A 16,283-nucleotide genomic window follows, 5' to 3' on the forward strand; every position below is an offset into this window, starting at 1 on the left:
TTCTCGCGAAGCGGCAAAAGCAATTGCTGGAGCAAGAAGGTCCTCAACCATGCGGATATACCAATCGAAGTGGGAAGTTTTCCGTAGATGGTGTAAGGCGAAGAAGCTGTCTTCCTCCGATACCTCTGTGACCGAAATTGCAGATTTTCTTTTGTTTTTACGAGAAGAATCTCATCTGGCAGTGTCAACCATTAAAGGTTATAAGAGCATGTTATCAGCTGTGTTCAGGAATAGGGGCCTGAACATAGAGAATAACAAAGATCTGCATGATTTGATTAGATCATTTGAAACTAAAAAATTAAGAAACTTCTCTCGCCCCTAGTTGGAATCTGATGTGGTTCTCAAATACCTTATGTCGGAGAGATTTGAACCTCCCGATAAAGCTACTTTCCGGGACTTGACTAGAAAATGCATTTTCTTAATAGCTCTCGCCACTGCGAAAAGAGTGAGTGAGCTGCAAGCGCTTGACTCTAGAGTGGGTTTTAAGAAGGATTCGGCTGTATTGTCCTTTAAACCTTTATTTCTAGCAAAAAATGAAAACCCCTCGAGACCAGTGGCCTAGACTTTTTGAAGTAAAAGGCCTTTCTCAATTAGTTGGGGAATGAAATGGAAAGAACTTTGTCCTGTGAGAACTTTGAAATTTTACCTGCAGAAGAAGAAGCAGTTGCAGGGTTGCAATCAGAGTTTATGGTGTGCAGTTAAAGACCTAGAAGAGCTATGTCAAAGAATGCCTTAGCATTTTTTGTTAGGAACATCATAACGGAAGCCCACATGAGCTGTGATAGTGAGGCATATAAGACCTTAAGGGTAAAAGCGCACGAAAAGTACGTGCAGTCGCTACATCAATTGTCGTTCAACAAGAACATGTCAATGAAGAACATCTTAGCGGCCACGTATTGGAGATGTAACTCAGTGTTCGCCTCACATTACTTGAAAGATGTGAGAGTGACATATGAGAAATGCTTCTCTCTAGGACCTTATGTATCAGCGGATACCAGTGCTGGGGAAAGGAAAAGGAGAGAAGACTGATCCTTAATATTAATTTTTGTCCTTATATTTTATATATTGTGATTTTAAAATTATTGGTGTTGAGTTTTTAGGTTGTTTGAAAGGTGTTTGGGGATAACGCCTTTCAATCATATTTACTAATCCACGGTTAGGATCGGGTGATCGGGATCAGTATTTTACTCCTTTATATGCCAAGAGGCATAGGTATATTGTCATGTAAGTGAATAAGACTCCAGTGACAATTGCCATTAGGTTCTGTTGATTAAGTGGATAAGACCCCATTGACAGTCCTTTTCAAGAGTTCTCAGCCATAGGGCACACCCTCGCTGAAGCTTTTGAGGCGAAGCAGACTTCTCAGCACAAGCTAAGAAATCTTCCGCCTAAACAGGTAGGAACTAGGGTATTATTAATTACTTGTATTACCTACAACATATGTTGTTTACCTATTAGGTCAGTATTAGCTGTCTCTTGCCCTCCGCCAAAGGTGCCAATCAGCTAAGTATATATCTGACAGGGAAGTTGAATGTATGAAAATGATATTGTTATTGTACAATAAAGTTTCATACATACTTACCTGGCAGATATATACGATCGTATGGCCCACCCAACCTCCCCTCAGGAGACAGGTGGAAGAGAAAAATCTGGCTTAAAACGGTAATAGTTCCTATTCCTGCCACCCAGCGGCAGGCGGCGGGATCACCTGACCTACCTGTAGTGTGTGCCGCGAAATTTGCATTTCTGTCGGGGACGACGGAGTCTATAGCTAAGTATATATCTGCCAGGTAAGTATGTATGAAACTTTATTGTACAATAACAATATCATATTTCTCAGAAAAATATATTTTATTACAAGGGTAGGTTGATTTAAAAAAACACCATTTTGGGAAATGGATACTTCTCAGAAAAATATATTACAAGTAGGTGGATTAAAAAACCAGGAATTTGTGGATACTTCTCAGAAAAATATATTACAAGTAGGTGGATTAAAAAACCAGGAATTTGTGGATATTTCTCAGAAAAATATATTACAAGTAGTGTGGAATATCTTCAAGATAGGTGGATTAAAAAAACGGAATGGATATTTCTCAGAAAAATATATTACAAGTAGGTGGATTAAAAAACCAGGAATTTGTGGATATTTCTCAGAAAAATGTATTACAAGTAGGTGAATTTTCCGTGAATAATGGGGGTATATGTTCTAGAGAGAAATCTGCAAATGTCTGAGTGAGTCTGCGAATCTGGAGTCCGTGAATTACAGGGTTTCAATGTACGCCTTTCCCCTGTTTTGCCTGATTCAAACGGTGCCACCGGGCAGTAGAGTCCCTGTCTCTTCACGGCTGGAGGTTATCCACCATCTCTTGTGAGCGACAGGTTTTTTTTGTCCAGCAGCAACAAAGATAGCTTCGACACCTCACTCATGAGGAGGTTCGAGAGGTCATGCCCACCCAGGGATCTCAGGCCTCCCGCATGAAATATGACTCATACTGTAGAGCCTGACTCGTGCCCCGTACAAGCCACTTTGAGTCTTCAGACAGTGATATGACCCTCAAGACAGCTTTCTGCTGGTCCTGACTTTGGCAAAGAGAGCAGGCGAACTACGTGGTCTTTCTTTCGACGTTAAGCATTCGAGGGGATGGGGATCGGTTTTGCTTGAATTTGTCCTGGAATATTAGTGAAGACACTGAATCTATTGGTCCCTGATGCTAGATTCAAGTCCTTTACCATCCCCTCCCTGACTGACTTCGTTGGTGATGATCCAGACGAGATGCTGCTTTGTCCCGTTAGAGCACTACCTGAAGAGGACTTGTCACCTCCGGCCTGAATGTCCAAGAACACAGTATCTTTCTGGCTTCGTGAGACGATCAGGAAGGCGTACTCTGCTGCTAGTGACGATACTGGTACACTTTGTCCGAGAGCTCACGAGGTCAGGGGCATTGCTCCATCCCTTGCATTCCATAAGAACCTGTTGGTTCAACAGGTTTTGAAAGCTGGGGCCTGGGCATGCCAGATAACCTTTACTTCTCATTATCTTTAGGCTGTTGCCCACGGGTGGCTGTTCAACAAGTTGTGTAGCTTACAGAGCTCCTCTAACTCTAGAGATGCATCTCGGTCCGAGTTGCATCTCTCTTCGTTGTACAGTATGAATGACCATGACTGGATAACTGGCTCTCCTTTCATCTCTTTCATCCTACTCTTTTCTTCCGGGTTGAGAGTAATGCGGACCATTACATGTTGGACCGAGCACAGATGCAGGTAAGACACTCCTTAGAGTAACCTATCTGTTTCCTTTAATTAGTTAATCGAAACAAATATCCGTCCCTTCCCTTTACAAGGCAGGGAAGGGGGCCCTTGTGATAAGAAAAACCCAAAACTTATATTTGCCTTATAGAGTCCGATGTATGGTTCTTTGCTTTCCCATATCTTATGAGAAAATCCCGGAAGACTGACTCGTCTTGCAGTTCCCTAACACTGATCAGATGCCAGTGGCTGTATTACTTCCTTGCTCATATGACCAGGCAGGAAATCTTGGGTAGGCTGAACCCCAGTCAGTTCACTGGAGCTTGTGGCATTTCATTGAGGAGTGAGAGATGTGTATTTCTGGTGATGGAAGTTCACTCTGGACGTGGTTCTGAAGTCACATAGAGCCGTTGGTCCCGTTGCTGAATATCATTGGTCCCATCCAACGTAAAAACACCATACAAACACTGGAGCTCACTCAGATGCCATCCACCAATCAGCGAGTCTTCCTATTGTAAAGGACTGATGGTTTGGATATTGTGTAGGAACAAATCACAATTTTTGAAAGTAAATTGTATTTTTCTTAACTATATAAAACCTAGTTTCTTTACACTCAAGTGCCCACCTCATGCCACCCCTCATGCTGCACCTGGGCCGAAAGGAAATTGAAATGTTTAAATCCTGTCGGAAGGACTACCAATTCCTATTGTAAAGGACCTAGGTTTGTATAGTTAGGAAAAGTAAAATTTACTTTAAAAAATTGTAATATTTGCCACGTAGGAAATGAGATAAGTGTGGGTATTCAATGAGCCAGAAGAAAATGAGGCTATACAGTGGATGTAAATCTGAAACTTGCCGTTCTTTTGACACTAGTAATTCAAGTTTATGTAGATGTTTTGCTTCTTAAAGCTTATCCTCAGGCAAATGAAAGTGCTGTAGTGGTACTTTGTTAATTACTAAACAGTGTGAATATTGTAAAAGGAAATTTATTAATGACATTGTCAAATGAAGAGTAGGCTTCCCTCAGTCATGTTTCTTTGATATATTGTAGGTCACTCAGTGGTGCTTTAGGACTAATACTTACGTATGTCTTAAAAAAATTTTGCAATATTTTGAATATCAGGATTCCAGTAAGTAGTAAGAAATAAAGCCTTTACACATTAGTACTTTTTATAAATACAATAGTTGCTGAAATCAACGTTGGTTGGTTAATTATATAGAATCCAAATAAACCTCATTCTTATCAATTCCAATGTAAAGTTAATTCTTAGTCTCTGATTTTATGTCATTTAGTGATACAGATTTTAGCCTTCTTGAGATGAGAACTTTGATTGATGAATTGGGTTGAGTGTATCATCCAGCTCTTACATTGCATTTGACTGTTGTGTGGGTTAATTACAATACTTGATATTGTACAAGGATGACTTCCAGTTGGGGGAGTGGGTGGAAATATTCTTTGAATCTTGATAGGCAGTAGTTTTTAAGTAGGATCTTTCGGTAAGAATAAATATTCTTAATTTTCCAAACTTTTCATTTCAGCTCTTACAATTTTAATGAAGAATGTGCCAAAACAGATGGGACAGTACTTAGGAGAAGTTTTGGGTCCAGTATGGCAAACCTTAACCACAAGTGCCGATACTTATGTCAATACTACCGTAAATGCTAGAGAGGATGCTGACGATCCTGTAGATTCAGATGGTAAGTAGTCTTGGATTATCATGGGAAATATCCTTTTGTATGAACAAGAAGTTTGTTCATACACGAAACAAACCTTCGGTCTTAACATTAGGTTTGTTCATGAAACTTACCTGGCAGATATATATATAGCTGTATTTTCTGAAGTCCGACAGAATTAAAAAAACTTCCGACACCCAACCGCCCCCCCCCCCCCCCAAGTTGGGTCGGGGGGCCAGGTGGTTAGTACCATTCCCGCCGCTGGGAGGCGGGTATCAGGAACCATTCCCATTTTCTATTCATAATTTTCTGTCGCGGTGCCTGAAAAACATCCTGTCTTAGGATTTTGGAAAACTTCATTGCCGCTAAGTATTCCTAAAATTGTCTTGATTTAATTTACTTGGATTTGTGGTAGGCATACGCTATCTTAAATTGATTTGAATTTGATTCATTTTTGCATAAGATATCTGAATCTAGTTAGGCTAGTTTCAGAGGGGGTTGTCTGCAAAGATAGGGTGTGGCTACCGAAAGCTTCGGTAGATCCGCACTTGGTATGCCACGAGAGGTTTGGGTCTTGCTTCTTTGTTGAGATTTTTCATGTAAGGAGTGTGAGGGGGGGGGTAAACTTTGGTCCTCTAATTTTCCCGTAACGGGAAGACGTTATTGATGATTTCGTTATGTGTTTACGCAATTAATCAGTAAACATGTCGAATTCCGTAAAGGAAAAAGTATGGATTCGTATGTACGCAATTAATCAGTAAACCAAAAGTCAGGGATAGTGAAACCTGCTAACCTGTTCCTGTAGACTTTATTTTGCCTAACCCTATAGTATGGCCTACGGGTTATGAATATGTCTGCGAGAGGTGATCGCTCTCCTTCATTGTTGTAAAGAGTGCTACTTCTGTTTTGTTACTCCTAACCCTGTAACCTGTTGCCTTCGGGCCCTAAAACAGTGTCTGTAGAGGTTATTGCCCTTTTCTCTTATACTCTTTCGATTCGTAACTTAGAATCGAAAGTGCTTGCTTTAGAGAGCAATAGTGAAGTGGCTAAGTGCAGTGACAGTGACCCCTTGTGTAGTGGAGGGTGCGTCAGATCGGCCTTATAACGCCTCTAGGTCTAGACCTCTGTCGGACTCCAGGACCACAGGGAGAGGGCATGTCGAAAGCCGAAGGAGGGTTACGAGGAACCCCCACCGATCTGGCGTGCCTTCGGCAGTTTTCTGATGAAAACTCCCCAGACTGCCAAAGTTCGTGCACGTGCACGAATCCTGAAGGATTGCTTCTCGTCCTCCGAGGCGTCCTCCCCGCGCAAGGGTTGGAGCTCTCGGAAGGACTCGCGCCCTCTAAGAAGCTTTAGAGAGAGGAAGCTTCACGTCCTTCTCTCTCGTCAGGATGGGAACGTTCAGATGCCGCCCCATAACGCCTCTAGGCCGGCCTGGGACCTCCTCGGTCGGACTCCCAGGACCAGGGAGGAGAGGCATGTCGAAAGCCGAAGGAGGGTTACGGGGAACCCACATCAAGATCTGGCGTCCCTTCGGTAGGACCTGTTGACGTTTCCCAGGCTGCGGAAGATCGTGCACGTGCACGAATCTCGAAGGACTCGCGGCCCTCTAAATAGAAGCTTTATAGAAGAGGACGCTTCACGTTCCCCTCACTCTCTCGTTATGCGTTTCAGTGAGAAGTAAGAAGGCGAACGTCGCCTGATCACGTGTACGTCTTTCCACCGAGAAATATGAAAAAGAAGGCAGTTTCTCTCGCTTCGTTTTGACGCCTGTCAGGAGCGTGATGCTTTTCTGCACGCTTCTTTTGACGCTCGGCTTGAACGGGACGCTCGGATGGACGCCAGCAGCGCGCCAGTGGACGCGAGCGTCGCCAGTGGACGCTGAGCGCGCGGCCAGGAAGCGCCAGCGTCCTCGCAATGGACGCCGAGCGGCGCCAGCGCGCCAGCGCACACCAGGTTTGTCTCCTGGCTGAACGTTTCTGTTGAACTCTTCAACTTCAAGCTCTTGTTTAAGATTTGAGCCTCAAGAATGTGAAGCTTAAAGTGAACAGACAACTTCGTCTTCGAAACCCAGCAAGACCTCGGGTTTCGTGAATTCAAGAGGTCTCTGTCAATATTATATTGCTTTTCGCAAAGGTGGATGGACAGTTAAGGAAAGCTCAAGGGAAGATCTCGTTTTCTCTACCGCAGTCAAGACTTTGCGATAAGGCAGTTACGGGTTATGTAAAGGCTCGACGTCTCGGCGACGTTTTTCAGTAGGATTCTTGCAAAGGCATTCATCAAAAGGACCGCTCTTCAGAAAGCGCAAGACAGGACTTCCTTTGCACACTGCCAATAAATTTTAAGCTTTAGCAGGCATTAGTTGTGATACGAGAGAGGAAGCTGGTTGGAGAGTTTCTTCCTCTTCCCAGGATAATTTTGCAAGCTTTTTAGCCCATCTGAAAGGGTTTTTCAGATGATAGATTTGTTAGTTTTTAGTCGGGACTACGCTGCCGAATTGAACATCGTCGTTCTACCTGCCGTAAGCCACCTGTCTCTTAACAGGATTCTTGCCCCTTTCTCGTTTTGAGACGGGAATCGGAAAAAATAAAATGCTCGACTTCTGGATTACGTTTTGTCAATTCAGTGACTTTCCCCCCATTGACAATATACTATCGTTTTGTCAAGTAAGTGGGTATCCCCTCATTGACAAAATATCTCTTTGTCCCGTAAATGGGTTAGTTCTCATTGACAAACATCTCTTTAACTTGATATTGCGTAAGCGAATAAGCTCTTATTGACAAGATTCGGAAGAGCTCTCATTCGTCATTCGCAGACCCGTACAAGAAATAGACTTGTAGACTTCGTCAATGAATGCTTATGTCCAATAACATAAGAAGCTTGAGCTGTCTGCTTCGATTCTCTTAAGTTTTGTTCATGAAACTTGCCTGTCAGATATGTATGTAGCTGTATTTCCGAATTCAGCTATATATATGTCTGCCAGGTGAGTATGAACAAACTTTATTGTGATATAATAAAATATTTTGCCTTGCGTTATTTTACTACTGGTTGGTTCAAGTCATACACGCTTGCTGTAGTTACCTCTTCGGATGGCAACCGAGAGGTCTATTGTCTATTATTCTAAGGACATTTAATCGTTACTCCCTGCAGTCTTTCAGGAGTTTCCGATTTATCTTTTACCGTTGTATGGTAGTGTTCTGACGACACAAACGCATCTATATATTTAGCGTTTTCTGTTTCGCTTAAATATACCAGCTTGAGAGTCTCTTTTTGCGTTTTCTGTTTCGCTTAAATATACCAGCTTGAGAGTCTCTTTTTGCTAAAAAATAAACGGACCTATTTCTTCGTAGAATAGGGTAGCTGGCAACCCAGACATAAAAAAGTTAAAAGAGACGACGTTCGTAAGCTGCTGGCTGCTGCTGTGTCGACTGTCCAAGTTCAACCGAGCCAGTAACAGATCGTGCGCTGTCATGCACTGTAGTTACGTCTCCTCCGCGGGATTGGGATGACTAACTGTATCTCTGTCCTTACAATCACGGACTTTAGCCTAAGATTGAGGGATTTCTTACCGTGGAATGAATAAACGTTGCATTCGTTTTTGCCCTTTTTTACTATGTTCAACAGAGTATCTCTTAATCCTTTCGGTGCTCGTTACCGCACGGTATAGAACTACGAGTCTACCGCAAACATTGCACTTTATATGCTATTTCCTGCTTAGCAAAGCGCAGCCTTTAATAGGGAAGTAAAGCATACTCGGGGAGGGAATGGATGAGCTTGCTGGGGGACCATTTCCTTCTGAAGAAGTTTGTTTCCCCGAATAGACTGCAATTCAGACCACCAGGTTTTTTCCTTTTTTCCTACCGGGAAACTGAAATATTATTCAAGATTAGGAACAAAAATTATTCTGAACATTCTCTCAGTGCGTTCATGATAGAAAGAAGGTGCCAGGACATCTGGGATAGTGTTTCAGATGTTCCTGGATCTTAATCTGAAAGAAGTAAATGCAATTCGGTCGTCCCTCCAGTCCTCGAAACGAGTTTTTGGAACCAGTGGTCCACATCAACTCTGATATTCCACAGCTCTCTCATATCTTAAGAAGTATCTTCTCTGGTCCCTGCTCGAGTTACTTAGAGAAAGAGCCTATTATACAAAACAAGGCAAGGCGTAGAATGTAACGATCCTCTAGAGGTTCGTTACAGGATTGCAAAAGTCACCGTACGAAATCGTCTCCGATCGACGGCAGCAAACTTTTGACTTCCGAGTGGAATCTTTATTTAGAAGTAAGTTTGAGAGTTGTGGGAGACTTTTAGGGACGCCCTTTTTTCTTTATTTTCTTCTCTTCGATATGTTGAGGAAGAAGAGGCTTCTTCTTCTCTGCTCCCTTTTTCTCGATCCGGGATCGGTACCATTAAACGCCATCCTATGATATTAAACGGGGATGGTGTTTAGTCTCTTTTTACCCTTTTTCAATCGCTTAGGAAAATGTAATGAGGATTTATGACGTCACAGGGAGCGACAATGACGCTGATCGCCCCCCATGTTGGCCTTCAGGATCCTGGATTCACAGAAGGGTCACATCCTTCCTAGTTCACTTTCCAAGGACCGTTTTCCGAGAGAGTCGGTCTACTCTAACTCGAAAGGTACCTATAACCTCTCCGCATCTGGAGTCAGACTATCGAGATGTTGACAGGAATAAGATTACCGTCTTCCATTTCCGTCTGAAGAATGGGATAAGCTGGGCACGTCACAACTATTAAAGAATACGCAAATATGTTGTTGAGGCGTTTTGGGCTCAGAGATTTGCGTCTGTCAAACAACAAAGCCCTTCACGATCTTTGAGTTCTGTGGAATCTCGAAACTCGCTCACCATCTACTTTTTGTCTCACCTGTTTTCTCGGAGTCACACTCTCGTGTGAGATCAGGCGACATATAGTAGCCCTGAGTTTCTTGTTGACGAAGTCGGTTGCGTTTATACACCCCCGATGATCGTGTAACATGAGACCAGGTTGGACTGTCAGGCATTCTTCCTTCGGGACTGAATCGCCTTTTTGCTCCTTGCTCCTTTCTCCTGGCACCAGAAGCTCGAGTCAGGAGTTGATTCGCTGACGACGTTGGGTTGCGTTGATACACCCCACAAGGTTTGCTTAGATTGAATCGCCCAGGCAGTCCAGACACTCATCCTTCAGCGAAGAATAGTGCCTTATGGGCTTCAGGGTACAGCCTTGCTGTCCTTGATTCGTCTGACTGGTCAACTGGTTGGTCACCTGACTTTAGTACAGACGGACTGACTGTGCATGTCCAGATCGAAGCTTTCAATATGGAACTTAGACGTAGTCTGAAGTTCTTGATGTCAAAGCATTCGAACCTCTCCTACCTGTTAACTTCTTGCATGTGATCAGGAAGGCCTTCTTTTAACCACCCTAGATACGACAAAGAGGGTTAGTGAGATTTTAAGCCATCGTCACAAGTTTGTTTTGGCTTTAGAGAACACAAGGCGGTGTGCTCTCTAAGTCTTTCGTTGTGGCCTAAGAATGGAAACCCGTTTGTCCTTGGGCCAGGAGCTTGGAAGCAAGGATGGCACAAGTTAGTGGGCAGGAGCCAGAGAGAGTCCTGTACCCTGTCAGGTCTCTCAAGTTTTATCGACATAAAACTCAAGAAAGTCGAAGTCATTCGGGCAATCTGCAGTGTTCCGACAGACCAGACTTCCCATATCGAAGAACACCCTGGCTTTAGTGTTAAGGAGTTCTTTCAAAAATGCTCCTTCATTGTGTTTGCACAAAGATTTGAAATTTTTTATCTGAATGCTCACGAGGTGAGGGCGCGGCCTCGGAAGCATTGAAATCTTTTTATCTGAATGCTCACGAGGTGAGGGCGCGGCCTCGGAAGCATTTCAACAGAGCATGGCACTCAGCAACATCCTGAGTACCATGTTTTAGCGAAGCAACTCTGTGTTCACTTCACACTCCCTGCGAGATGTGAAGATGGCATATGAGATCTGCTGCTCGCTAGGGCCATACGTGTCTGCAGACACAATCTTGGGGGTGGCAAGAAGTACCACTCATCCTATCCTGTAGAAAATGGTTAGGAAGAGACTCTTAATTAGTTTGTTGAGTCGCCGACAACGGCGACTTCTTAACTCTTAAGCCTTAGTTAACACACCTTAACTTTGGCTAGGTTGGTCAGGTGGTGATATATATATATTTATTTTACTTCTTAGCCCTCATGGTATGGTCAATATGGTCTAGTCACATTGTGGTCACGCCCTACCCCGTTGACAGATCATCTGGAGTGCACCAGCTTTATAGGCTCTACCTCGCTGGCAACTCTAGTAAAGCAGAAGCAGACATGGGTGACAGTAATCACGAAGTCGGCTATGCTAACAGGGGGAGGTGGAACCAAGATGTAAATCATCTGCATGCATTTGTTTCCCAAAATCCTTCTATTCTGTCCCTTCCCACCTCCAACGGTGGGATTCAGCTATATATATATCTGACAGGTAAGTTTCATGAACAAAATGATATTGTTATGATACAATAAAGTTTGTTCTTATACTTTACCTGGCAGTTATAATATAATCAAGTACCCACCACCTCCCCTCAGGGGACAGTGGAAATAAAAATTTGAATAGAAAATGGGAATGGTTCTGATACCCGCCTCCCAGCGGCGGGAAGGGTGGGTACTAACCACCTGGCCCGACCACTGCGTGTGTCGGAAGTTTTGTTTTTTAAATTCTGTCGGACTTCAGAAAATACAGCTATATATATATCTGCCAGGTTAAGTATGAACAAACTTTATTGTATCATAACAATATCATCATTTACTAGCGCCAAGCTGGAAAAGGAAACCGGTAGAATTAAAATTACACTGTGAGATCCAGGGACTAATGGCATCTATACCAGGTCACGGGGCATGTATACCCAGAATGCCCACGGCTACCTGTGACCCACAGTTATTTTCCTACCGCCTTTAAGATAAGACGTGTTACTGTCTATCTCATTTAAAGCCGGTTTTTCAGTTTGCCCGTTCTTTATCCATTCATTTTTTATTTTTCATTCCTTTTCTTTCTCCAAGTGTGATCAGTGTGTGGTAAGAGTGTATACGTGGTATGATGGAGAATTTTGCCTCAAACATCGGGATCGTCTACCGTTTCGAAGAGGAGACAAAGGAAATGCCCAGGAGTCAGTGGCTTTCCATGTTCTAGGTTCCTAACTTCGGTGTAGACGGATCCTCATCCAACGTGTAGTAGGTGCAGGGAAAACGTATGTACGGTTACTAATCCGTGTTCTGTTGTCGCGGTTGGTCGGTGGAACAGTGGAAGAAGTTCTATGTGAAAAGCCAATACAAAAGGAAGGGGGTGACGCCATCTTTGGATGACCAAACCCTTACCGGCTTCTTTTGTATCGGTAATAAACCAGGCTGCTCCATATGTTTTCTCCACCTGCTTTTGATTTGTCTCATACCCTTCTTGTCTCCTAGCGGTTCTGTATCGGAAACGTCAGGAGGGGCCTTGGTGGGAATTTTATGAATAATTTGCACTCTCCTTTGTTCCCAGCAAGTAGAGGGGGAGATCCGCCATCTTTGTTCCAGGCTCCTGCTACTCAAGCGCATAGGTTAGATGGTACGTGGTCAGCGCTAGGCCTACCAGGCGTACCAACCTTGGATGGTCTGCTTGCGCATTATATGACGTCACGGTTCTAGCAGGGTCCGGCAGCGCTGAATGTTTCCTCATCCCCCGGGCTTGCAATTTATGGGAATTAATGCCGCGGCTTCACCATCCCACTCAGTATTTACAGCGATGCAGAACGTGGGAGGTAGTTTGGCAGCAAAAGTGCGGTTGCCAGCAGAAACCTCTCAGTCTCTCCCTACGAGAGGGATGACGTCACAACATACGTCACACTCCGATATGGCAGGCGTGATGACGTCACAGACCGATTCTCGCCCTTTTTCGCTGCCCAGACGCTAATACGCCTTCTGACCCGTCAATGCAAACTGTAATGCAGAAATTACAGGATATAGAGAAGAGAATGAATAAGAGAGACAAAAAGAAAGTGTGATTCGCCTTCTTCGTCTTCTTCCTCTAGTTCGGCGTCATCGCTAAGTCTGATAACGTCACGGCGAGCGCCAGTCAAGCGTTGGAGGAGGATTCGGGAGTTCCTGGCGGATCCTCGGGCTAAGAGGAGAAGAATCAATTCTTCCTCTTCTTTCGGACCAAGACTGTCATTTCCAAGTCAGCAAGAAGGTCGGACAAAATCAGTGGCTATTAAGCACAAGGTTGGCAGACGAAGCCGTTCGCAAGAATCCGAACAAGCGAGAGAGGTGACGGCTGGCGAGCTAGCGGCCGAGGCGGAGTTGCCAGTCGGATCGCAAAACTGCCGATACTCTGGTAAAATCGACGTTGGCTGTGCGAAAGGTGCAGCAGAGGATGGAATGCAGGTCCCAGTTTCGCCCGTAAGGCCGTTCAAAAATATGTACGAAGGACGATAAGGCTCCTATTAAAAGTACAAAAAATAGAGAGTTGGCAACCTCGGCGGATACGTTCGTGGAGAAGGCAGTGTCCGTCTGGATAGAAGGTCGAGGCCGGGCTCGCGACGCTCGGAAAACGATGGCCAATGCTAATAGAGACGAACTTATCTCTGTCTTAAGGGAGCCTTCATCTTGGAGATCTAAAAGAGATTCTCGCTCTAGATCCGTGAGCAGAGAAAGAGTGAAACGTTCTCGTTCCCCTGCTGACTATCCGGGATCGAGCCAACAGCGGCCAGCAAAGATCAAAGAGACCGCGGCCGTAGGGGCAGGCGGCCGTGGAATTCCGGGCCGTCTGTCAGAAGATAGAGGCGAGACACTCTTGTGACGGAGATGGTACACTAGAGCCGGAGGAAGGAGAAAACCAAGAGTTTTCTGGCCTCGTATGCAGAGGTTATTGATTTGATTCGTCAATTCAATAGCCTTTCGGAGAAGACAGAAACACCGGCCAGTATGCTTCCTCCTGGAATTGACATGGCATTTGGACTAAAGAGGGATACCAAGGTGTCGTATGAATTGCCTTGTTCGAGTCATGCGGGAATCGGTCTTGCAACACGTAAACGCAAAGATTGCAGGGAGGGATAATTCCTTAAGATCTAATAGATCATTTAAATTTATTCCCCCTCCAATGATGAAGCAAAGGAAATATACGACACGAAGGTCCCTTTGCTGTCTAGACAAATGAACCCTAATGTTGTAAGGTTAAGGCCTGGATTAACCTTGGATCAGGTTAAAAATGGAGTGACCTTCGATGACGTACCAAGAGGCTGCTACGTTAGAAGCAACAGCTTCTTCTGTCTTTCAGGCTGCTTCTTGGTTAGACCTTGGTCAAACAGCAGTGGCGAAAATTGCATCCTCGGAAGCAACAAGGAATAGTGGATGAACCATTGTCATTAGATTACTACAGTCAGGTTCCAAGGCGATTGCGTACTGACAAACGTAAGTGCCAATGTTTGGGCAAATATCCTGCTAATGAGGAGAGATGCAGCATTGGCTAGACTAAGCCGCAATGTGGATTTGGATTCCCATGTTAGCAATGAGTAATGGGGATATCTTGGAATCGCAACTGCTGTTGCCAGAGGTCATACTGGAAGAGGCAATAGATAGAAGAAGGATGGACACTAACGATAGGTTGGTGCAACAGGCAGTTAGGAAAACGTCTAACAGTCAAACTACTCCTTTGGAGGGAAGACAACAGCAGATGGCTCGAAAGAAGACAGTGAGACATAGCATCCCTAATAGAGTCACAAGACCCTCTTCCCCAAAGAGGATAAACTCATCGGCCCTTTCACAATAGAAACAACAGAGAAGAAGGGGCAATAGGGGAAGAGGGAGAGGCTCAAGAAGATAGGATGGGCGCCTCCCATCACTCGGCCACACCATGTGGGTTGCCTGGCAAATCACTGGAAGGTGTGGCAGGAAACTAGGGGCAGAGCAGTGGGTGGTGGATGTTCTCAGGACTCGGGTATTTGATTCCGTTCGAGACGCCCCGCCCCTGACAGATCAACCATTACCCACGTCAACTTATGCCACAAATCTCAGAAGGCCACTATTTCTACAGGACGAAGAAGAAGAAGATGATGGAAAAAGGAGCTGTGCAACAAGTATGCAGTCCGACAAAAGGCTTCTACAGCAGGATTTTCTGGTACCCAAAGCCAACGGGGAGTGGAGGACAGTAATAGACCTGTCAACGCTGAATCTGTTTATAAGGAAAACCAGTTTCAAGATGGAAACTCCGAAAACGGTTCTACAAGCAGTCAGAATCGGAGACTTTATGCTGACAGTCGATCTAAAGGACGCATACTTTCAGATACCAGTCCATCAGTCTTCAAGGAAATTTTCTCCGCTTCAGTCTTGCAGGGAAAGCTTCGAATTCAAGGTCCTGTGCTTCGGATTGACAAGTCTCAAGTTTTTACAAGAGTGTTCACCCCTCGTGTCGGCGTGGGCGCATGCTCAGGGGATCAGGCCTAATAACATATCTGGACGATGGTTGGCTGGTGATAGCAAAGTCCAGGCGGGAGAAATTACTCAGGGACAGGGCGGACCTCCTGCAGCTTTGTCACAGCCTAGGTATTGTGGTGAATCAGCAGAAGTCGCAGTTGGATCCAAGTCAACGTTTGGAATATCTGGGAATGGTGATAGACACAACACAAGCCAAAGTATTCCCGACAGACCAAAGAGTAGAGAAATGCAAACAGTGGTGAATGCCTTTCTGGAAAAGCAGACACAGCCAGCAAGACAGTGGCAGGTGGTGCTGGGAATCCTAACCTCCCTGGAGAAGCTAGTACCACAAGGAAGGCTACACCTTCGGTCCCCTACAATGGAGGGGATGAAGGAGTTTTGGTCACCAACAGTAGATCACCCGTACGAGCAAATTCCCTTGTCGGCAGAAGTGAGGAAAGACGTTGCTGGTGGTGGTGTGAACGACGACAATCTGACAGTGGGTGTCCCCCTTCAACAATCCTCCCCAGACCTCTTGCTGTTCTCGGATGCGTCACTAGAAGGCTGGGGAGCCCATATGGAGGAGTTGATGGTGTCAGCAAAATGGAGTGCAAGGACAGAGAACTCCATATAAACGTGCTGGAGTTGAAAGCAGCTTTTCTGGCTCTACAAGAATTCAGGGAGAGAGTAAAGGGACACTCAGTGGTATTGATGTCAGACAACACCACAGTAGTAGCTTATATAAACAAGCAAGGAGGCTAGTTTCTCGGCAGTTACATGTGATGACAGTTCAACTTCACCAGTGGGCTATAGAGAACCTGGTAGACATCAAGGCCAGGTATATTCCGGGAAAAAGAAAACATAGTGGCCGACAAGTTGAGCCGCAGGGGATCAGATTCTGG

General features: G+C 44.7%; 1 protein-coding gene across 1 annotated transcript in view; it reads left to right on the top strand.

Moving 5' to 3' along the window:
- The window catches only part of LOC135209254 (importin-9-like), a 109,127-nt gene that overhangs the window by 45,590 nt on the left and 47,254 nt on the right, over positions 1-16,283 (top strand). Inside the window, 1 exon segment of the mRNA XM_064241963.1 lies at positions 4,786-4,944. Coding sequence (XP_064098033.1) covers positions 4,786-4,944 — 159 coding nt within the window.

The sequence above is a fragment of the Macrobrachium nipponense genome, chromosome 37 (genome assembly GCF_015104395.2).
Source record: "Macrobrachium nipponense isolate FS-2020 chromosome 37, ASM1510439v2, whole genome shotgun sequence".
NCBI classification, from domain to species: domain Eukaryota; kingdom Metazoa; phylum Arthropoda; class Malacostraca; order Decapoda; family Palaemonidae; genus Macrobrachium; species Macrobrachium nipponense.